General features: G+C 37.1%; 3 protein-coding genes across 7 annotated transcripts; 2 read left to right on the top strand and 1 right to left on the bottom strand.

The window, feature by feature from the left end:
- The first annotated feature begins 3,759 nt into the window (after positions 1-3,759).
- Positions 3,760-7,385, top strand: LOC306885249 (uncharacterized protein). 4 transcript variants are annotated; one of them, XM_079441658.1, is made up of 3 exons: positions 3,760-3,873; positions 5,613-5,706; positions 5,853-7,385. In XM_079441658.1, the coding sequence occupies exon 3, from the start codon at positions 5,922-5,924 to the stop codon at positions 6,807-6,809; it is 888 nt and encodes a 295-aa protein (XP_079297784.1). In that variant the 5' UTR covers positions 3,760-3,873; positions 5,613-5,706; positions 5,853-5,921; the 3' UTR covers positions 6,810-7,385. The 4 variants fall into 4 exon arrangements, with proteins under 4 accessions (XP_079297784.1, XP_079297782.1, XP_079297783.1 ...); XM_079441657.1 differs by having other exon boundaries at positions 3,766-3,873; positions 5,613-5,769; XM_079441656.1 differs by lacking the exon at positions 5,613-5,706.
- A 3,208-nt stretch (positions 7,386-10,593) lies between these two features.
- LOC306884865 (uncharacterized protein) lies at positions 10,594-16,547 on the top strand. 2 transcript variants are annotated; one of them, XM_079441091.1, is made up of 2 exons: positions 10,594-10,730; positions 13,858-16,547. In XM_079441091.1, the coding sequence occupies exon 2, from the start codon at positions 13,927-13,929 to the stop codon at positions 15,082-15,084; it is 1,158 nt and encodes a 385-aa protein (XP_079297217.1). In that variant the 5' UTR covers positions 10,594-10,730; positions 13,858-13,926; the 3' UTR covers positions 15,085-16,547. The 2 variants fall into 2 exon arrangements, with proteins under 2 accessions (XP_079297217.1, XP_079297218.1); XM_079441092.1 differs by lacking the exon at positions 10,594-10,730 and adding an exon at positions 10,889-10,953 and having other exon boundaries at positions 13,858-16,541.
- A 29-nt stretch (positions 16,548-16,576) lies between these two features.
- LOC306885136 (vesicle-associated membrane protein 2-like) lies at positions 16,577-23,383 on the bottom strand. Its single transcript, XM_079441488.1, has 5 exons — positions 23,042-23,383; positions 21,498-21,618; positions 20,771-20,929; positions 19,109-19,160; positions 16,577-18,275 (listed from the first exon to the last, which is right to left on the bottom strand). The coding sequence occupies exons 1-5, from the start codon at positions 23,053-23,055 to the stop codon at positions 18,259-18,261; spliced, it is 363 nt and encodes a 120-aa protein (XP_079297614.1). The 5' UTR covers positions 23,056-23,383; the 3' UTR covers positions 16,577-18,258.
- Between the last annotated feature and the right edge of the window lie 841 nt (positions 23,384-24,224).

Genomic DNA, 24,224 nt, shown 5'->3' with positions numbered 1-24,224 from the left:
TTGATTTTGATTGCTTCCATTGTCCTCATTTGTAAGTTGCTTTGGATAAAAACATCTGCTAAATGTAAATGTAATGTAAAAGTATTCTAAGTATACTGGTAATTATTTCACACATATTGGTTTCTTTGAGGTAGGCTACTCCAGCATATATTACATAGGGTAAAGTGGGGGAACCCCCCCCTTTAGTGACAATGACATAAATTATAAACCAAGTTTGAAAAAATGTCCAGAGTTTTCATGTTATTAGAATTTTTTTTTTCTATGAGGCAAACCGCCCCCATGGGTGGGGTAAAATGCCCCCCTGTCAAAGGAATTTGCTTTAAACCTTTACAGCAAAATCAGAGTACAGGCAGCTTTAGCTTAAAATTAAAAAAAAGAATATAATCAATAATTATGAATTACAAAATTATAATAGCCTATTTGAAAAAAAAAAAGTTAGCTGGTGCTAACTGGCTAATTAGCTACCTGATGCTAACTTGAGGTAATTTTTAAATATAAAGTCCAAATATTTTTAGTCAACCAACAATTTAGAATACATTTGCTGGAAAAAACAAAAGATTTGATGTTCAGAACAGAATAACTACAGTAATTGCCTATTGCCCCCTGGGGGCGTTTTACCCCACAGACTGTTTGAGAAAAAACATCGAAAATCATTCTGAAAATATAATGATTTTTTAATTAAATAACACATACTCCCTATATACAGGCCCTACTGTTACTGTACTGTCCTATCATAACTGTGATGTTCTACAAAACAAGCTTTAAAACACTTTTTATTTTACTGCTGATAATTTGATCATTTACTATGAAATCTGTTTTCTCTCCGGTTTATCATCAGTGTAAGCTTCATAGTGAAAACTTCTACATCACTCTTGTCAACGTAGTCCATAGTTACACTAAAAATGTATCTTGACATTATCTTTGGGTTATTTTGGGAAAAACAGTAGGGGGGGGCGTTTTACCCCACTCTACCTGGAAGCTTAGGCTACATGTTCAAGTTTATAATAAAACAGCTTTGGGGTAAAATTGCTTTCTTTATAAAGTTCATTTCCATAATGACCTAATAATAATGACGCAATCTACCAAAAGCAGCGCAAATTAGCGCCTGCTTTAAGACATGCTTTTTTGGGTGTTAAATAATGGCGCAAATAGTCCTACCAGTCATTTGACAAGCGCAAGCGTTAATAAATCACGCTGCATGATTGATTTTAATAGCCTACTCTCGCTCCCATAAATTTTGTGTCTGAAAGGGAAACTCTTACAAATGCATATTCAATAAGGTCAGGTGCCAAAATAACAGTTCATGCCTTTTCAGCGCTAATTCTTCACTGCACGTCTTTAGTAAGTCCTGACAGTACTATTTTTACGCCAAAAGACGGTTTGTGATGTCGCAAGCTGTTTATAAATCTGGCCCAAAGTAGGCTGCAAGTAGGCCTATGGGCCAAACATACGTTTTCTGTATATTTGGCCTATACTTGTAGTAGCCTACTTAATTTGTTGATTGATATTAAATAAGCAAGCAAGCAAGTCCAATAAGTTCATGAAAAGTAAACTGAAAGTATCTCACTTTTACCCTAACCCTTTTACTTGAATAATATAAATAATAAATCTAAACTCTAATTCAGGTACATTAAGCTATACGTATTTGCAGAGCCAGAGACTTACCAATATAAGTTATCTAAGAACATAACCTCAAAAATGAATACACACGCCACGTTCCATGGAGGAATACACTCGAGAATTGGAAAGATGGCTCGTTTTTAACGAGCGGGAAATGAGAATTTGGCTCGATGGCGCTTATTTTGTTTGTGGTTTACAAATCAGTTTATGGCTTCAATATTTCATTTCATGAGAGTGGCGCTAAAACACCCCTTTGATTGACCCCATTTGATTGGTCAAACAGCCATATCTTCTGTAGCCTACTGTGTTAATTCATAAAGTGTTTTTTTTCTTATTTAAAATGAATGAAAAATAGTGTGTGGGGGACACCACCATTGTGTAGTCTACTGTCTTTGACTTTGAAAACCCTGATTTACTCGGCGTAATCACACTGTGCTGATATACAGCCATATCGCACGGCTATGAGTGTGATACTGCATTTATACAATAGTTCAGCATGAGTGTGTAAATACATAAGAAACAACAACGAAGTGTCTTTAAAAATCCTCTATAGTGCAGCAACCGTTAGCAATCTTTATTTGTTTTCCGTGACTTTTTGAATACGGATTCACGCTTCGGGCATGCCCCCTAACCCCCTGACCCCCGATGTCATCATCCATTGCGATGTTTCACTGTCCGAAGCCAATTTTGTAGACATCGCCCAACCCTACTAGTAATAAAGAAACGGTGAGTTGTTTCATTGAAAGCTTATTGTATTACTGTATTAAAAGCTCACTGTATTATATAGAGTCAAGTATTATGAGAGAGAGGTAGACTGAGAGAGTGTAATTACCTGCATATGATACAGCATTCATTCTTCAACTCAATCTAATATTCACAATAAAATATTAGTTTGAATGTCCGCTGAGGAAAGCGATATCTTTGTCATACTATCCTTTTATCTGTTAAGAGTGATTTCTGATGACATTGCTGCTAAATGCATTTGTTAGCTGTATATTACAAGGTGTTGTTGAAGTAAAAGTAACTTCCTTGTTTACAACCCTGTTTCAGTTCTCTTTCAGTATAAAAGTCTTTACTGCTGCTCACAAGATTGAAGTCTCTACTAGAGCCCTAAAATTTAGGCCCTAGCCCGGCCCATGTCCAACCCCAGCCTGTCTTTTTTTCCCCTTCTCCCAAAACAGCTTATACTACTGTTTCAGCTATTAAAATACTTCAGTTTTGTATGAAATGGCAAAGTGATTGTTTCATTATTTTATTAAGTTAATTTAGAAAAACGTTTGGAGCATTTTGTATTCGTTAAATGTCAGTTTTAGTTTTTTAAAGTGACCAAGCGGCCAGCAGCAGACAATGAGTTGATCATAGCCTATGTTTGATAAATTTAGCCTACTCAAATCATTATGACTTGTCTAAAATTACATCTATAGTTATAAAACAGCTCCACAATGTTAGTTTAAACGCTTAACCTAGATAAATGTGCACTGGCGCATATCCAGTCGTTTGTGCGGAGAGTAGGAGCTGAAGTGCGCTTTACAGACATGGAGGCGCCGGAGCGATCACTTGCATTGGAAATATTTCAAAATACGCATAATTTTTGCTCATAAAAGTAAGAGTAATAGACTACGTTGTTTGGAACTGTAAAGGGTCTACTTTTATTTGTGCGCTCAAAATATCAACAAAACATGCTTTTATTAAATAAAGAAAAAAAAGCAGTTTCGGTTTTGAGCAGGAGCGCTTCTGAAAAACTCTAAAGGCGCATCCAAATGAGGAGATCATCATCAAAAGCATGGATGATCCAAAATGCAGCTTTTCCCGAAGCATTGGGAACTTTTAGTAACCACGCTCCAAATTCTCCCTGATGCTCTGAATGGTCAAGTGTCACCTGTATGCTAATGTGTGCGAATATGCGTTGCTTATTGCATAGGCAATGTGTAATATTTATAATATAATCAGTAAGCTATTTCATACAGTCGCCATGTGTGCTCTGCGCGTAGAGAGAAGCTAAATGAGCCCGAGCCCGATCTGTAAAAAAAATTTTTCTGACTTTGTGGGTGTTTTCAAACTGCTGGGTGTTTCTAAATCATGCAATGAAAATGATCCCATTATTTGCACACTCCACCACAGTAGACGGCGCTGTGCCACGAACCCGAGAGACGAGGAAGAACTAAGAACTGCCTTTCAAATAATCACAACAGTCGCCCACCCAGGCGCCACTGTCCATCATCTCTGCTGTGGTGGAAGCGCTTCGCGAGTAAGGTGCGTTGTGTTTCGAATATTTGCCGCTTTTTATTATCGAACGAATGAAATTAGTCTCTTTTTCCATTGAGAAGTTGTCTTAGTCGGGTTAGCAGGCAACTAACAAAAATGGCCAGTGCCTCACATTTTACCTGGAACTACAAAAGCTCGCGGGCTTCACTGTACATGATGGCAGCCAGTATACAGCATCCGCTCTTTTATGCCTTTTATACTACATGATAGCGTGCGTATTTTTAAATTAATCTAGAATTTAAACACAATATTTTGCAATATGTAAGATCTCGCTGTATAAACGATACAGTCTTAGTAGGCAATAAATTAGCCGATTCGTTGTCAATACTGAGATGGTTTTCTATTGTCTTGAGTCTGCAAACAGCGCTTCAGTCGATTCGGTCTGTTTTACAATAAACTGCTCACACAATTATTTAAAAAACACAAATGCACGTCGTATCCCCTCCATTCTTATGAAAATGGGTTTTAGTGAGTGATTTATATTTAAATATTTGTTTGTATGTATATCATTTATGCACGGATTTAGTGCTTTCTTAGCCAAAAGCAGCATTTAATTCAGTTGCGTAATTTTAATTTACTTCCGTATTTTTTACTACTATTATAATTTTTTACAAACGATTTTTATCATCTATAAACTATAATATTTATACCCTTAACATAATTTTATCAGTTGTTAATGAACTATATAAATGGATTCAGTGAAGTTGTTGAATGGTTAATATTATGTAATTAAACACAATAGTCATAAGTGCCAAAAAATAATTATATATATATATATATATATATATATATATATATATATATATATATGAAATAATATATTGTAAATAATAATAGGTATTGTTTCACCTAGTCTGTTTTATATTAATTTATTCCTTTTTCATCGTCTGCAGTAAACTTAAGTTTTATGTACATTTTATTGAACATTTACATCTATGTAAAATTAAGTAAAAAAATTAAGTTGTACAAAAGATGGTGGGAAAAAAATTTGAATAACTCAAAAGTTATTCAAAAGTTTTTGTGGAAAATAGTAAAATTCTGGTTTTGGAGGGAAAACAATATGCTTAATTCAGTGCTTAATTCAACTAATGTTGATTCGTTTTCTGTTGTCAATACTGAGATGGTTTTCTATCATCTCGAGTCTGCAAACCACTTCAGTCGATTCGGCCTGTTTTACAATAAACTGCTCACACAATTATAAAAAAAAAAAAAAAAAAAAAACACCAGTGCACCTCATATCCCCTCCATTTTTTATTGAGTGCATTTTTATATTTAAATATTCGCTTATATATGAAATATTATGGTACAGATTTAGCACTTTCTTTCTTAGCCAAAAACAGCATTTAAGTCAGTTGTGTAATTTTAATTTACTTTTTTAAAACTATAATATCAATACTCTAATAGTTTAACATAATTATATCCATTGTTAATGAACTATATAAATGGATTCAGTGAAGTTGTTGAATGGTTATATAATTAAACACAATAGTTGTAAGTGTATATATTAAAGATAATATATGTACATAGCAAATAAAGAGAGATGAAGTCTGTTTTATATTAAGATTGAATTTATTTGAGGTTTCAATAAATAGGTTCATATTTGCTTTTTTTCTTTCATTGTACATTTTTTGTTTGGATTTGCAGTAGACTTATTTTACTTTTATTTACATTTTATTGAACATTTCCACCCATGTAAAATTTGTTTGTTTTTTTTGTTTGTTTTACAGAAGATAAAATAATTAAGGTTGTATGCAAGATGGTGAAAAAAAAATGAGTAACACCCCCCCCCCCCCCCCCCCCCCCCCCCAATGAAAATACAAGGTAGCGTCGCTCATAATTGTGGAAAAATAGTAAATTACGGTTTTGGAGGGAAAACTATATGAGGTATCTATTCAAGTACTTAACTCAAATAATGTTGTGAATCTTCATCTCAAATCTTTTTCTCCCTCTCATCTTGTGGTTTTCAGATTCTCAGCACCAAACAGACGAGTGTGGCACTGATACGCCTGAAGTTGTGAGAGAGAAGCTGCAACGTGATGGAGGTTGAGAATAAAGAAGCAACCGAGAGCCCTCTGCCCAACGGCAGTACCCATCCACCCAAACGTGGACGAGGCAGACCACGAGGGTCCCTCAATAAGAAGTTCACTACCGAGAAAGCGCCGACACTCAATGCCAGGCCATCTAAAAAGGTGGACTTCTTTTCTCCCGGCATAGTCATAAAGACCAAGGTGAAGAAACGTGGTCGACCAAAGAAGATAAAAATGCCCGGCAGGCCGAGAAAGATCCCGCTCACACCTGAGGAAGAATCAGAGAGACTTCAGAGGTTCAGTTTACAACGCAAGCGGAGACTGTCAAAGCCGCTCGGAAGACCACGCATTCATCCTATTGCCAAAGGTCCCAAGGTAAATAGAGGAAGAGGCAGACCACGAGGGTCACTCAATAAGAAGTTCACTGCCAAGAAATACAATGCCAAGCCATCAAAAAAGATGAACAACTTTTCACCTGACAATGACACAAAGACCAATGTGAAGAAACGCGGTCGACCAAAAAAGATAAAACTGCCTGGTAGGCCAAGAAAGATCCCGCTCACACCTGAGGAAGAATCGGAGAGACTTCAGAGGTTGAGTTTACAACGCAAGCGGAGACTGTCAAAGCCGCTTGGAAGACCACGCATTCATCCCATCGCCAAAGGTCCCAAGATAAAAAGAGGTAGAGGAAGACCACGCAAGGATGGCGCTAAATCTGATTCGCAGAGCAGTGGAGACAAACAAGCTGGTGTTGAAATCAGCCTTGATGCCGCCAGTGGCCCTCCACGAAAGAGAGGGAGGCCAGCGGGCTCGGTGAAGAAAAAGAGGGGTCGGCCCGCAGGTTCTGCCAAGGTTGCAAGTGGAGACAGTCAAAGCCCCTTGGAGGACCAAGCATAAATGCAATCATTGAAGGTCCCAAGGTAAAAAGGGGAAGAGGAAGACCATGGTGCTAAATCTGGTTCGCAAAGTGGCAGAGACAACTAGCTAGCGTCAAAATCAGCCTTGATGTCACCAATGGTCCTCCACGAAAGGCCTCAATGTTTTATTTTAATGGATAAGGCAGAGAAATTCTACAATTGCAAATGGTGTTTGGAAAGATGTGAATATAAAATGCTGAAGAAATCATAAAAAACGAGTTTCTGAGTGAGATGAGGACTATTAATGTCTACAACCTCATGTTTTCTTTATTCTGGGCTTCTTTATTCCCAGCTCTCGATAAAATCTCACTATAATAGGCAAGTTAAGCACCCATCAGAGACAATAGACTAGTTATTTTCACTTTACGTATCTTGAATATCCAGTGTGCTTTTCTACTCTATGATGTGCTGGATGGACTTAGTTATGTTATTTGATAGAATATCAGCCAATTTGCATTCCCTTATTCATCATCATACATTTTAATGGATAACATACAATAAAGGCAATCAAATTATATGTACCTCTGTCTTTTATTGAATAAAATGTTATACTTTTATTGCCTATGTACTTTTTTCCCCTTAAAATACTTAATGCATTTAAGTTGTCTCTCACTTTATATTCAATCCTATTATGCAGAAATATTTCCTTCCTTTAAAAAGAATGGTTTAATATTTCTGGCATCAAATTTATGTGAACAGCATAGTTCTCACAGAGGTAAGTGTATTCTTTATTAGTATTCCCTAAGTATACTTTTAGTTCAGTATTTTCTAAGTTACCATCAGTGTACTGGTAGTATTCTTGTATGTGTACTTGTAGAAATATTTTGGATACTGGCTAATTTTTTTATTGAACATAAACTCCATATTTCTTTTCAGTGCAAAACCCAAATATAGCCTATAAGTGGTGTGAAAAAATGTTGGCCCCCTTCCTGATTGTTTATTTTATTGCATGTTTGTCACACTTTAATGTTTCAGATCATCTAACAAATTTAAATATTAATCAAAGATAACACAAGTAAACACAACATGCAGTTTTTAAATGAAGGGAAAACAAAATCCAAACCCACATGGCCCTGTGTGAAAAAGTGTTACCCCAAGAGCGCAGCAACGACTCATCCAAGAGGTCACAAAAGACCCCACAACAACATCTAAAGAACTGCAGGCCTCAGTTAAGGTCAGTGTTCATGACTCCACCATAAGAAAGAGACTGGGAAAAAATGGCCTGCATTGCAGAGTTCCAAGACGAAAACCGCTGCTGAGCAAAAAGAACATAAAGGCTCGTCTCAGTTTTGCCAGAAAACATCTTGATCCCCAAGACTTTTGGGAAAATACTCTGTGGACTGACAAGAAAAAAGTTGAACTTTTTGGAAGGTGTGTGTCCCATTACATCTTGCGTAAAAGTACACAGCATTTCAGAAAAAGAACATCATACCAACAGTCAAATATGGTGGTGGTAGTGTGATGGTCTGGGGCTGTATTGCTGCTTCAGGACCTGGGAGACTTGCTGTGATAAATGGAAACATGAATTCAGCTGTCTACCAAAAAATCCTGAAGGACAATGTACGGCCATCTGTTCGTGACCTCAAGCTGAAGCGAACTTGGGTTCAGCAGCAGGACAATGATCCAAAACACACCAGCAAATCCACCTTTGAATGGCTGAAGAAAAACAAAATGAAGACTTTGGAGTGGCCTAGTCAAAGTCCTGACCTGAATCCTATTGAGATGCTGTGGCATGACCTTAAAAAGGTGGTTCATGCTCGAAAACTCCCCAATGTGGCTGAATTACAACAATTCTGCCAAGATGAGTGGGCCAAAATTCCTCCACAGCGCTGTAACAGACTCATTGCAAGTTATCGCAAACGCTTGATTGCAGTTGTTGCTGCTAAGGGTGGCCCAACCAGTTATTAGGTTTAGGGGGCAAGTACTTTTTCACACAGGGCCATGGGGGTTTGGATTTTGTTTTTCCTTCATGATAAAAAACTCCATTCAAAAACTGCATGTTGTGTTTACTTGTGTTATCTTTGATTAATATTTAAATTAGTTTGATCTGAAACATAAAAGTGTGACAAACATGCAAAAAAATAAAAAATCAGGAAGGGGGCCAACACTTTTTCACACCACTGTATATAGCACGCTGTATGATGTTATGTTTACTTGTATGCAATACAAGAGAAAGATGTCTAATAGTTATTTACTCAAAGTTTACTACTGTTACAATTAAATGTGTAATAGTTACTATTATAAACTAAAAAGTTGACCAGTAAAGTTCAAGTTAATAAGAAAACAAGTCAGCTTTGGGAGAAAATTGCTTTCCTTACAAAGTTCGTTTTTATTCATATTTAGTAGAGTATGTATATATTAATTGTGTGAGCAATTTATTTTAAAACTAATGGACTGGAACATGTAAATTTACATATTCTTAATCACTTATTCATTTATTTTTAATTAAATCTCGATCAACGGATTAAGTAGGCTACAAGTATAGGCCAAACATACAGAAGTAGTGTTTGTCCTATACTTTTAGTTTACTTAATCTGTTGATCGAGATTTAATTAAAAATAAATGAATAATACGTGTAATTAAGAATATGCTTAAGCAGGCATACAATTTGGTAGGTAGCCTCTCTGCGATAAGTTCATAAAACGTAAACTGACGGTATACTATCCTATTTTAGTTTAAAAGAAAAACATACCTAAATAATATAAATAATTAATCTACACAATAATTCGGGTACATTTGGTTTTATATGTAATTGCAGAGCCAGAGATTTACCAATATCTAACAACATAATCTCAAAAAAGATTACATATGCAATCTTTTATTTTATTTTATTTATGCTTTTAGAGACATCTTATGGTGGTAAATCATAAAACATAGGGATTAAATAATACTGAAATATAGGGATTAAACAATATTATACTAACAATATATAACAATATATTACGTTACTATATCGTTATATATATATATATATATATATATATTTGTATATATCTAATGTTGAAGCTGTTTTGTTCTTTCTCTTTCAACCAAACTGGCGTCCTCCGAGATCCCTCCCCCAAGATCTCAGCAAACCGGATGTTAACAAACCGAAACGCGGCAAATGATTGAAAAGCAGAACGCGTCTCTGATTGGCTAAAAAAGGCGGGTAATGTGTGTTTTTGTTGTTGTTGAACTGTGTGCTGAGACAGATGTGATATCTCAGGCAATCTAAGTTTTATCTGACAAAACAATAGGGGCATTTTATGTGTTATTAAGATGCCATATCTTTACTTGACCCTCTAACTCTAGCACTATCTATTCTAATTGTATTTTATCTATGTCTTTTTATTAAAAATAACAATAATAATAATATTTATCTGTACTGCGTTAGGCTAACCAAGACTTGTAATAGCACTTGCACGTTGTTGCTCTTTTGTTGGTTTTGATTGCTTCTTATGTCCTCATTTGTAAGTCGCTTTGGATAAAAGCGTCTGCTAAATGACTAAATAAATAAATAAATATGGTCTTTAAATTTACAAATTCCTATTCAAGAACTCTGTGAATGTTTGGAATGTTGGAATGTAAGTGGAATGTTTGTACTCGTGTGTTCTTCAGCTATACAGTAAAACAGCTTACGTGATTTGACTCTTTCACGTTACATTTACGCACACACATAACTGCATTATTTCTTTATTTAATTTTACTCAATACATTCATGCCCTGCGTTTGCACTCTCCACCACAGCAGACGGCACTGTGCCACGAACCGTCGACGCCGAGCGAGAGACGAGGAAGAACAGGCATTGCCTTTCAAATAATCACAGTCGCCCGCCCACTGTCCGGTGCTGTTTGCATCGAAAATATTGTCGAATGCATGAAAAAGATCATCTCTGCTGTTGTGAAAGCACTTCGCGAGTAAGGTGCGTTGTGTTTCGAATATTTGCCGCTTTTTATTATCGAACGAATGAAATTAGTCTCTTTTTCCATTGAGAAGTTGTCTTAGTCGGGTTAGCAGGCAGCTAACAAAAATCGCCAGTGCCTCACATTTTACCTGGAACTACAAAAGCTCGCGGGCTTCACTGTACATGATGGCAGCCAGTATACAGCATCCGCTCTTTTATGCCTTTTATACTACATGATAGCGTGCGTATTTTTAAATTATTTTGAAGAATTTTGCGTTATTGCTCCATAAAAAAATAAACACAAGTAGAATATTATCGTCAGTATTTTGTAATATGTAAGCTCTCGCGGTAAAAAACGATGCCATTTTTTTCATGCTGTGAAAAAAGATGCATAAAGATGTCAGTTTGCATCTGTTAAGCATGCATGAAGTAGGCTAGCAGCGTGCTCGAACTTCTCTCGCCGATTCGTTTTCTGTTGTCAATACTGAGATGGTTTTCTATTGTCTTGAGTCTGCAAACAGCGCTTCAGTCGATTCGGTCTGTTTTACAATAAACTGCTCACACAATTATTTAAAAAACACCACTGCACCTCACATCCCCTCCATTTTTATGAAAATGGTTTTTAGTGAGTGCATTTTTATATTTAAATATTAGTTTATATATGAAATATAATGGTACGGATTTAGCGCTTTCTTTCATGTCCAAAAACTGCATTTAATTCAGTTATGTAATTTTAATTTACGTCCATATTTTTTTACCATGATTTTTATTTTATTTTTTTACAAACGATATTTTAAAACTAATATCAACACCCTAATAGTTCAACATAATTATATCCGTTGTGAATGAACTATTTAAATGGATTCATTGAAGCTGTTGAACCCTTATATAATTAAACAATAGTTTTGTGTATGTAAATATACACTATATATATATATATATATATATATATATATATATATATATATATATATATATAAATAAAGAGAGATGAAGTATGTTTTATATTGATTTATTTCTGGTTTCAATAAATAGTAAATAGGATCATATTTGCTTTTTTCCTTTCATTGTACATTTTTTGTTTGGCTTTGCAGTAAACTTATTGTACTTTTATTTACATTTTATTGAACATTGGGGGGGGGGGGTTGCTATGTCTAAATATAGTTTATTGTGGAAAATAGTAAATTCTGGTTTTGGAGGGAAAACTTTATGGTTCAAGTACTTAACTCAAAAAAATAGCTTGCTCTTCTTTTTCTTTTCTATCGGTTTTCTTTATTATATTATACAGGTCCTTCTCAAAAAATTTGCATATTGTTATAAAGTTCATTATTTTCTGTAATGTACTGATAAACATTAGACTTTCATATATTTTAGATTCATTACAACACAACTGAAGTAGTTCAAGCCTTTTATGGTTTTAATATTGATGATTTTGGCATACAGCTCATGAAAACCCAAAATTCCTATCTCAAAAAATTAGCATATTTCATCCGACCAATAAAAGAAAAGTGTTTTTAATACAAAAAAAGTCAACCTTCAAATAATTATGTTCAGTTATGCACTCAATACTTGGTTGGGAATCCTTTTGCAGAAATGACTGCTTCAATGCGGCGTGGCATGGAGGCAATCAGCCTGTGGCACTGCTGAGGTGTTATGGAGGCCCAGGATGCTTCGATAGCGGCCTTAAGCTCATCCAGAGTGTTGGGTCTTGCGTCTCTCAACTTTCTCTTCACAATATCCCACAGATTCTCTATGGGGTTCAGGTCAGGAGAGTTGGCAGGCCAATTGAGCACAGTAATACCATGGTCAGTAAACCATTTACCAGTGGTTTTGGCACTGTGAGCAGGTGCCAGGTCGTGCTGAAAAATGAAATCTTCATCTCCATAAAGCTTTTCATCAGATGGAAGCATGAAGTGCTCCAAAATCTCCTGATAGCTAGCTGCATTGACCCTGCCCTTGATAAAACACAGTGGACCAACACCAGCATCACTGACTGTGGGTACTTGACACTGGACTTCAGGCATTTTGGCATTTCCCTCTCCCCAGTCTTCCTCCAGACTCTGGCACCTTGATTTCCGAATGACATGCAAAATTTGCTTTCATCCGAAAAAAGTACTTTGGACCACTGAGCAACAGTCCAGTGCTGCTTCTCTGTAGCCCAGGTCAGGCGCTTCTGCCGCTGTTTCTGGTTCAAAAGTGGCTTGACCTGGGGAATGCGGCACCTGTAGCCCATTTCCTACACACGCCTGTACACGGTGGCTCTGGATGTTTCTACTCCAGACTCAGTCCACTGCTTCCGCAGGTCCCCCAAGGTCTGGAATCGGTCCTTCTCCACAATCTTCCTCAGGGTCCGGTCACCTCTTCTCGTTGTGCTGCGTTTTCTGCCACACTTTTTCCTTCCCACAGACTTCCCACTGAGGTGCCTTGATACAGCACTCTGGGAACAGCCTATTCGTTCAGAAATTTCTTTCTGTGTCTTACCCTCTTGCTTGAGGGTGTCAATGATGGCCTTCTGGACAGCAGTCAGGTCGGCAGTCTTACCCATGATTGCGGTTTTGAGTAATGAACCAGGCTGGGAGTTTTTAAAAGCCTCAGGAATCTTTTGCAGGTGTTTAGAGTTAATTAGTTGATTCAGATGATTAGGTTAATAGCTCGTTTAGAGAACCTTTTCATGATATGCTAATTTTTTGAGATAGGAATTTTGGGTTTTCATGAGCTGTATGCCGAAATCATCAATATTATAACAATAAAAGGCTTGAACTACTTCAGTTGTGTTGTAATGAATCTAAAATATGAAAGTCTAATGTTTATCAGTACATTACAGAAAATAATGAACTTTATCACAATATGCAAATTTTTTGAGAAGGACCTGTGTGTGTGTGTGTGTGTGTGTGTGTATATATATATATATATATATATATATATATATATATATATATATATATATATATATATATATATATATAATATGCTACGTATACTATGTTACGCTAACTGAGACTTGTTATAGCACTTGCTTATTATTGCTCTTTTGTTGGTTTTGATTGCTTCCATTGTCCTTATTCGTAAGATGCTTTGGATAAAAGTGTCCGTTAAATGACTAAATGTAAATAACTTTTTCTCCCTCTCATCTTGTTGTTTTCAGATTCTCAGCACCAAACAGACGAGTGTGGCACTGATACGCCTGAAGTTGTGAGAGAGAAGCTGCAACGTGATGGAGGTTGAGAATAAAGAAGCAACCGAGAGCCCTCTGCCCAACGGCAGTACCCATCCACCCAAACGTGGACGAGGCAGACCACGAGGGTCCCTCAATAAGAAGTTCACTACCGAGAAAGCGCCGACACACAATGCCAGGCCATCTAAAAAGGTGGATTTTTTTTCTCCCGACATAGTCATAAAGACCAAGGTGAAGAAACGTGGTCGACCAAAGAAGATAAAAATGCCCGGCAGGCCGAGAAAGATCCCGCTCACACCTGAGGAAGAATCAGAGAGACTTCAGAGGTTGAGTTTACAACGCAAGCGGAGACTGTCAAAGCCGCTCGGAAGACCACGCATTCATCCTATCGGCGAAAGTCCCAAGATAAAAAGAGGTCGAGGAAGACCACGCAAGTACGGCGCGAAATCCGGTTCGCAAAGCGGCGGAGCTGGGGTCGAAATCAGCCTTGATGCCGCCAACGGTCCTCCACGAAAAAGAGGGAGGCCGGCGGGCTCGTTGAAGAGAAAGAGGGGTCGGCCCGCAGGTTCTACTAAGGTTGTCAAGATCGCCAGGGACTCAGATGGAACCCCAAAAAGGAGAGGCCGTCCTCCAGGCTCTCCCAACAAGGTGAAGAAGATTCAGCGGGCTGACGGATCTCCTCGAAAGAGGGGCCGTCCCCCAGGCTCTGGCACCAAACCGAAGGTCATTCAACGAAACCCTGACGGAACTCCTCGCAAGAGAGGCAGACCTCCAGGTTCTGGCAAAAAGGTCAAGATTGTTGAAAAGAAAGTCGGTGACACTCCCCGCAAGAGAGGCCGGCCTCCAGGTACAGGGAAAGTGAAGGCTTGTGCCGCAGAAGGTGGAGAGACGGGAGGTGAGAACGCAGATGGCGCCGCTCCACGTCGTAAGAGAGGACGTCCAAGCAAAGTCAGACTCGCAGTCGTGCTCGAAAAACTCCCCGCAGCATCAGCGGAGGAAGACGAAGAGGAGACTGACGCACCCTCTCCCAAACAATCCCGCACCTCTGATGATTCGTCGCAAAATCCTGACGATGAAGACATCAGGGCGAGTGAGAACGACGCAGACCCAGAAGATGAAGATGACGCCATTGATTGTTCAAAAGTGAACAACACAAGCGAGAACGAGATGGTGGGCAAATTCAAAAAAAAGAAATGAAAAGATAAGGGGCTTCATTGAAAATTGGTGGGTATATTTTTCGAAGGGTTTTAATAGGCTATGTCAATAATTTTTTTTTTTTTTCTTTTCTTTTTTTTTTTATCTGACAAAGTGTGCTTTTGATGTTGCCTGCCATGCCAGACTGTATTTTGCTCGTTTTCTCTTTCTCTCTTATTTTGAAGCTCATTAACTGAAATGCTTGCTCAGTCTTATTGAACACGATTGACAATTTTATTTTTTTTCTTGCATGGAAAAAATATTTTGTCTGCATAATAATTTGAAGCATGCAAACTCGAAGGACAAGTATGTAGCCTGTTAACATCATGGGATCCAAAAAGATGATGCACAATTAACGGTTCCATTGAAAACGTTACCATGCTAAGCACACCTGATTTGTTACCAATGGCTTGTGCCAATAATTTCAGAGCAACTACCAAACCAGACTGTTTCAGATGTAGTATCCTCATACCTGTGCAGTAGTCCATGTGCACAGGTTTTTAAAGTACTCGAGGCTAATTTTAAAAATTTAAATTGCCCAGACGGTTTTTAGTCAACGTAGTAGTGGCTGTGAATTTCTGAAGCTTTTTCGAGGATGACGGTTAAGTGCGTCTTTGCTGTAGTTTTATTTCTTTTATCATTGTCGGTCCATTCATACTTCAACTCTGTAAAATCAGTCCCACCGAGTTCAGTGTTTTATAGTGAAACAGTCTTATTTTATGCTTCGTATCATCAGATCTTTCTGATAGTTCGGTCATATATAGGTGTTGAGTGCTTAGTTTACGACAACCCCTCATTTTTGCTAAAATATTGTGATTGCTTCATTTTTAAGACATGCTGTTGTTTTTCAAAATGTGAATACATACAAAATTCTGCTTCGACAGTAGGCTCATGGGTCCTGGTTTTTAATTTTCATATCATTTATGGCTTTTTATATACATTTCTTGTTGCTCCAGTCTTTTTGAACTTTTTCTCATGTAACCGTTTTTTTTTTTTCTCCTTGATTTGTTAGTTTGTGTAAAAGCGTAGACTTCTCTTGCTATAAACCTTAGATCTTGTCTTGATTAATTTTCATGTATGATTTAGTTTTAATCTGTATGTACCAGTAGAAGCTGAAAACGGATTGTTTTAGCTAAGATCGTGCATCTAGAAATGTTCTTTCATGTTAATAAAACAGTTACTGTTCAGACATGATGGTTCAATAGACATTAAGTGCGTTTCATGTACACACTTTATAATTAGGTTACTCATTTGTGCTGTAGTACGAAACATTTCTGTATCACCGCTTTGTATGATTCATTTCACTTTGTGATTTGGATGAGCATTGTTGCTGATTAATAGCCAATAAAATCATACCATATTCACCAAGTCTTGTTGTGCTCTTCATTTACTAGAGTTGCTTGTGATGTGAACTGTTCCAACTCTCTTTCAGAGGTAACTTTGCTTCCGTTTCTCCACCCGCTCACAAAAAAAAAAAACTACACAGGGGAGGAGCGAGTAACAGCATCAGCACTTTATTAGAATCAGCACATGGTGGGCAAGCAGACATGCTTTAAAATGAACCACGAGTTAGCAGCTTGGCTCCAAATGCTCAGGGACAGGAACTGTTATTTTATTCATCTCTGCAGTGCATATTTACAAATGAATAGGTTGCATAAAACACATAGTCAGGATTTTGGGTTAATGCTGAATTTAGGGGATATTATTCACACGTGATGATCTTGCATTAAATTCCACATCAACAAGAGCAAAATTTCATAGATTTAGGTGCTAGACAATATGTCCTTAATACCCCAAAACATGTCCAGTTAAACCTACAATCACTATAATGAAGGTGGTTAAAGTGCCCATGTATATTTTACACAAACACATGTAGAGGTACATCCCTGAACATTGTCGTCTCCAGTGCTGATTAGGTATCTGCTCCCACACTGAATCCCAAATATTTACAAATACATTAAACTAGTCGCATTATTATTTCTCTTTCAGTTTGCATATCAGCAGTAGTTCATTCAAACCAAAGACATCATGTTGCCAGTAAAGTCAGGAGATGCAAAGGGTTAATATGATCAGGATCTGAATTTCACCATTGATTTTACCCATTTTTTTAATGGTCACATTTAATTTAGCAATAAATCAATCAAAATAAATTGCATTTGTGACCACACTTGTAACAATAATCTTGAATATATAAATATAAAAAAAATATTGTAAAATATTTTATATTGTGGTCACTGCTGTAATGTTAGATCTTCAGTTTACACCACATCTTACCATTAATGTCATTTTTTTATCCCTGTTTTTTCCTCCAGACTTAACTGATCTTCTGGCTGACATTAATGTCAAAGACATAACATCAAACAGCAAAAGTGACGATTTGTGATCAGCTATTCCCCTTAAAACATCCTACAATCTTTCTCTTATGCTTTTTACACATTTTAAATCTTAAAATGAATTATAAAAATTGCGCCATCTTTGTTTTACATTATGATATAGAAGGAATTAACATCCTAAATCAGTAGTCAATTTAAGACATTTAATTCACATAATCATTACCGCTCTAAAATCATTCAGGTTCGCATTCAAGAAGTGAAAACAAGTTCCTTCTAGGAGTCTATATATGGAGGAGGTTTAAAAACAATTCTAAAAAATATTCCTGTAATTTCTCATTGCAGTTGCACTTTGTTAATACTCTAATAGTACCACAGCTGTTGTTTCTGGGTAAACGAGTACATTTTGGCTTCTATGCATAAATGCATGACTTGATCCTAAACTCAAACTTAACTGAACTTTACGTTTCATTTTCCCTCTTTAGTTATTCATGGGTTCATTTAGACCAGCGCTACAAATCTACATTATTGCATCACCCATTTTTTTCAAATCATTATTATTTTTTGGCCTGAAAAGGGCCAACACATTCTCCAATCTAATACCATAAGTAGATATTTCTAACCGAAGGAATTTTTGAGTAAGCTCGGGCACTGTTGCAAAGCACTCAAGAGAGGTACAAAGAAATGCAGTGACAGACAAAGGGAGGGAGAGGCACTGCGTCAATGACTGCACACACACACACACACACACACTGTGGATTCAATGAAAGGCATTGGTGGGGAGAGAAGGAGGGGTGGAGTTCACACAAAGCCAGAGTCTCCTGTCCTTGTGTGTCCCACGAGAGGCTCAGTAGTAGAAGTACACTGTCATAAAAGACAAGAAAAGAGAAATAAATCATTGCAATTGATTAGTGCATGCTGATTCAGGATTAAGCTGAGTTTTTATATTTGATGGATATACAAACTAGACCTTAGCTTATCTTTGTAAGAGCAGCTGATCTTTTATTAGCTTTTAAGTTACAGCTGCAACACAAGGGGCCTCATTTATAAAATGTTGCACAGAAACCATCCTACATTTGATCTTACGATCATTTCTAAAATATGCGTACGTTTGATTCATAGAATGAACGTACGAACAGAAATCCCACGTACGCGTCTCTTTCAGATGTGAAATCTATGAATCGTAAATGATCTTGAACTTGCAAGCAATTGAATGGTTTCAGCTCTTTACCTTGTAAACGACTCCTAATTAATGTCATTAACATATAAAATATCACCAATTATCATAATTTAGAACAGCGAGCTGCAAGAACATCTTACATTTAAAAAACCTGCAATACTCCGACAATAAAAAAGTGTGTACGTCTGCTAATACCCTGACGTGACGCTAAGCACTTTTCCACGTCAAAGGCCATCTTTATAAATATGAGCGCTGGCATGGATTTAAGCGTACGCACACTCTAAGATCAAATCTGAGCCTACGCACACTTTATAAATGAGGCCCAAGAGTTGTTTTTCTTACATATATTTTTACATGTTAGCCTTTATATGCCTAAAATCCATTGTGTCAAGGTGGCAAAACATCCTACGGTGGAGTAAAACTAAATACTAAAAGCTTTCTGTTTTTAAAGTCTGTTTTACAAGTAAATCAACCAACACCGATTAGTGTTTGTAAAATTAAAGTAGCTTCTACTCACTGAAAACGATGCCCATCAAGATGACCCCAATAATTCCCATCATGATCATCATCTGTGAAAGAAAAAGAAAATATAAAGCTAATGAATCAATTCTGTTTGTGAAATAAGATTGCATGAACAACTACAATTACTTAACTGCTAATTCTTTTTTATAATGATACTACAGTTAGCTTTTCTGATCTCATATTAAGTACATGGAATATTTATACACATATTTCACTTTTCATTTGTCACACCGCAGGACTATCTAAAATGAAGACATAAAAGTCGACCCACATGAATGTGGCTGCTTTAAGCGTCATTGTTTCTCTCTCAAGTATACATTTCACTGAAAAATACAGAGTAAAGTTACAAAAACAAAGCCAGCAGTAAGAGTAAAGAAATGCAAAAAGGAAAGAGAATAATAAAACAATCTAGTTTGGAAAGCCACGACAGAATGAGAGAAATTAAAAGTGGGAAATTTCAATAAAAGAAATCTACACGATATAAGAAAGAGATATGGCAAAGGGAATGAGGCAGGAGGAGCTAAAGAGAGGGAATGATTAGAGCGTGTTACATCACAAATCACATCTGGGGTTTAATCCAGAAATGCTGTAATCCAGATTGGGACTAGAAGCCCCCTCCCCCCACTCCCGCACAGAGATGCGATTGGACGGGCAGCTGTTCGGCCATCTGGGGCGGGCGGTGGGGGGTTGGTGAGAGAGTAATACATTTATGCTGTCTGGAGGGGAGGAGAACGAGGGGGGAGTTTATAAATCCACACGGAGGGGATGGATTGACAGATAGCTGGATGGAGAGATAAAAATGTAATATGTAAAGTGAGGCTGTCAGAGGGCAAGACAGACCAATGCAGCACAAGACGTTCACAACACATCTCAAGTGCCTCTTCTTTCAATGCAAGACATTTTCCTACTAAGGAAAAAGGAATAAATTAAATTATATTATGAATTCCTCATTTATTATTTAAAAATATTTAAATGAACTATGTATTTTTATATATGCCATGCTCTAAAAAGTCCCTTCTATTAATAGATGATCAATGGAATTATGCAGGTATTAAGAGAGTAAAAAAAATGAAAGGCGATGGTAACCGCCTGATGGTTGTGACCGTCTGCACGTCTCCGGAGTAGCTGGACTCACTCTGCTACTGCAGTACCTAAACTTGCGTCACAACTGCAACTTGCCTAATATATCTCAAACGCTCGCCAGCGCTGTGACTTATGGGCTGGACTGCATTCAGGTTATATCCAAATGAGAATGCTTCTGCTTTAGTGTTGAGTCACCTTTGCCCATCTTTACTGCTGGCAATATAGAAACACCGAAGGAGGCACTATACCGTAGAAAAATATTTTTTGAAAGTTGAAAATTAAAGTTTATTAGATTACGTTTAATAAGAAACCGCTATGATGTTCTATCATGTTTAATTCAATGTTACTTGCCAATTCTTTGTAATCAATTGTGAAACTTACTAGCAATTTTCTGTAAAAAATGTGGATTTACATTACAAATACATTTCTTGAATTAAGTGACTTTGTATTCAGTGATTTAATTTGAACAGTGAATTTAAATATGTATCTTAAAATAATTGAAATACAATAGAACTTGAGACCAAGGACTCTAGATGTAAATAAACTCAACCCAGCATCTACAGTCAAATCGCACCTTAGCATTCTTCCACCAGTACTTGTTTTTTAGTTTAGCAGCGCTGCTCTCAAACTGCGATGCTCCGGCCTGCAGCGCATCTGCCCGGTCGTCCAGTTCTGATAGCTTCTGATCTCTTTCCAGAACCTTGTCCACATTCACACGCATGATATCAACCACCTGAACACATATGCAAAAGATAAACACAGAAACATAACCTCATCACTGCATTGCATCAGTAAGATTCAATGTGAAACTGAAAGACAATTTTTGAATAGAAATTACAGAAGTCTTCATAGACACTTAACACTGGAAGCAATATTAGGATGAATATTGCATGAGAAACTGACTAATACCTCAAAATTTGATGGTTCCAGAAAGTTCATCTAAGAGTCTAGCTTTATGTAGCTTTGATAAATTTTAGTCTGCCCCTTTAATCTTACTGATTTCCTTACTGCTATAAATAACATTTTTAATAGTATGTGTCACATCCAATACATTAAACGCCATAAAAATATACTGATCAGAACATAATATAAACTTGAAAAAGTGCAGGATTTAGTAGCTATGGAAGGCTTATTTGAACCATAGGCCTGTACTCAAAGTTCAATCTTCTTCTGTCTACATTTTATTCATAATAACCTTTTTTTTCTTCTTTTCTACATATTAATGTTCTTCTGAAGTCAAGATTCACCTAGTCCAGCTTGTTTTCCAGTAAAGTATCTGAGTTCATACTGGTAGGTTTTACCTCATCCACTTGGGCCTGTGTCTGTTGGAGACGACGGTTGCTGGTGAGGTTGGGAGGTTGGCCGGGTGTGCCCCCCTCACCCTCTGGGGCTCCAGTGCTTGCATTGGCATCTGGGGCAGACCTGAGGGTATAAGGGACAGGGGTTGGGAAGGCACATTTTTTGGGCCTTTAAAGTTTCCTCTGCATCACTGGCTCTGCATAGGGTCAATCAGACGCATGAAAAGGTACAGTCCTTCTAAATAAATGTTTCATTATTTTACATTAAATTCCTAGGATCAAAGCAAAACAATGCATGAATAAATAAATTAGACTTGGGCCTCAATTCAGACCACGGTGCAATTATTAAAGCTCATTAAATTAATACATTGTAAATGAAATTTGCCATAAAAAGCTTAGTTTGCTTTAATTATACACACTTACCTTATATTACATTAATGACTTTTACAGGTGCAGGTGTGCAAATTAAAAGTTGAGAGGTGTTCTGGGGTTCTATATAAGGCTCCCGAAATTAAAATAAAAACAAAAAGGTCTTATATAGTTTACTTGAAAAAAAAAAGTTATATATATATATATATATATATATATATATATATATATATATATATATATATATATATATATATATATATAATAAAATAAAAAAATCAACCGAGTTTTGTTTTCAAATATTTTAGTAAAGTTAGTCGGATTACGTTAAATACACGTTTGCGAAGAGAAGTCGCGTTCGCCTCTGGAGGTAACCATAGCAACGGAAGTTGTTCAATAACTTTGTTGCGATTAGCAAGACTTGTTTAGATAGACAAAACACAATAATAAAGAACTTATGTGTTTTGTTTAAAACGCATTGCAGATGGTTCATGCTGGGATAACTTAGTCATAGGGCCAAAAGTGCCAAAAGTGCCAAAAGTCAATTTGATTTGCGCGAGAAGAGCATTAATGGCACGGATCGTGGAAATTATTAAAGGGCATCGAATTAATTAGTGTAGGACCATGATTTAATAGCCTGTCTCTTGATGCAGTTTCCACTAAACTCCGATAGATGGAGCAGGGCACTAAAGTCTACGCAATTTTTGATGTATCAGCTTAAAACCAGAGATTTTGCGGTGCTGTTAACGAACTCTCTTGCAAACAACATTAGACGCCGACTTAAATTTGCTAAATATAATACACAGAGCACAATAAATTGCGTTTTAAAAAACAACCGGTATAGCAATACAGCTCAGGCATAAAAAGTGGTTTAAAAACTCAAACCTGAATAAGAGATTTTGCTTTACACTAGCATTTTGTTTGAAATAGTGGAAATGTATTGTACTCACATTTTGCTGGCAGGTGCTTAATAAGACATACCGTCGTCATCAAGGTTACAGAAAGAGAGAGAGAGAGAGAGAGAGAGGATTAGTAGTCAAAAGCCAAACTTCTTATATTGACGATAAAAACATACACAAGGAATAAACCCCCCTAAGTATTCTCCTTATAAACTCTACATCAATGCAGTATATAATATTCCCCTGATGATGGATGCGATGTCTAGACCGCGTCATCACAAAAAGTGCTGCATTACCGAAAGAGCCTCAGGCGACTAAAGCCTCGAAACACAAATCCAGTTTTCCGTATGAAGAGCTTCCTTCAGTTTTTCAATCTGGATGCGAGTCGACTATATATCCTCCTGGGAACACGTATTGGAATATATATATATATATATATATATATACGCAGTCAAGTGACGACTTAATTAAAATGACAGGCTTCAACTTTTGTTAGGCTGTTGGAAATAGCAGTAAACCAAGAGACATTAACATGATAAACGCTGCTCTAGAACGGATTAAAACGACCGGGACGAAAAAAGAATAGTCCTCCCGTCTCTGCATGAAAGTGTATGTATGCATGAGTGAGAGAGAAGGGGAGGGGATGTGTGTGTGTGTGTGTGTGAGAGAGAGAGAGAGAGAGAGATCACGAACACTTTCAGTGACTCTCTCTCTCACACACACCCCTCCCGCCCCTCGCGGTAACGTTAACGGGACAGTACTGCGGTAGTTGAGCATAATGTAGCTACACTTCCAACCCCCCTCACAGGCCTGGGATTTTAACTGTAAGAAAAGAAGAGAGGCACAAAAAATGGGTGTATGCTTTAAAACAGGCCACCATCATCTCAGAAGTGATGCATTGCATAAAGCATGATCTGCACATAAACAATCCACAGACAACTTTCAAGGGAAAGTGCAGTATGCTGGATTCGTTTGTGGATGCTGAGCTGTGATGTGAAATCTTTATCTTAAATGCAATATGCCTAAATAATCCAAACTACATGGTAAAAGCTCTTCACGCAGACATATAGGTTAGCATTAGTGTCGTTTTGGCTGCATAAGCAGCAAACGGAAGGAGTGCAGCCAATAACAAAGTGCTACAGAGAGCTCTGTCCCTGTGGTAACAGCATCACTGTAATGACTGCTGAGCTCACAGCAGCAATCAATGAGAGAAATATTTGGCCCTGTGCCCAAACTATGGCCAAAGAGCTGACCACTAATGGCAAAACTGTGACTCAGACAATCAACAAATTTAATGAGTGGGAAACAGATTCTAGAGCATTCAAGGAAGTGCTGTTTTTTCCGGTATAGTGGATGAATCATTCTGTCATCAGATTAACATTTTTCATATGAGAGTTTAGTTGAAGGTTTCTGGATTTAAGATTCTGTAACCTAATGGACTGAAGAAAGCGTTCAAAAAGTA

Source organism: Barbus barbus (genome assembly GCF_936440315.1).
Source record: "Barbus barbus genome assembly, chromosome: 19".
Lineage (NCBI taxonomy): Eukaryota > Metazoa > Chordata > Actinopteri > Cypriniformes > Cyprinidae > Barbus > Barbus barbus.
The sequence above is the reverse complement of the archived record's forward strand: the minus strand, read 5'-3'. Positions and strand labels throughout refer to the sequence as shown.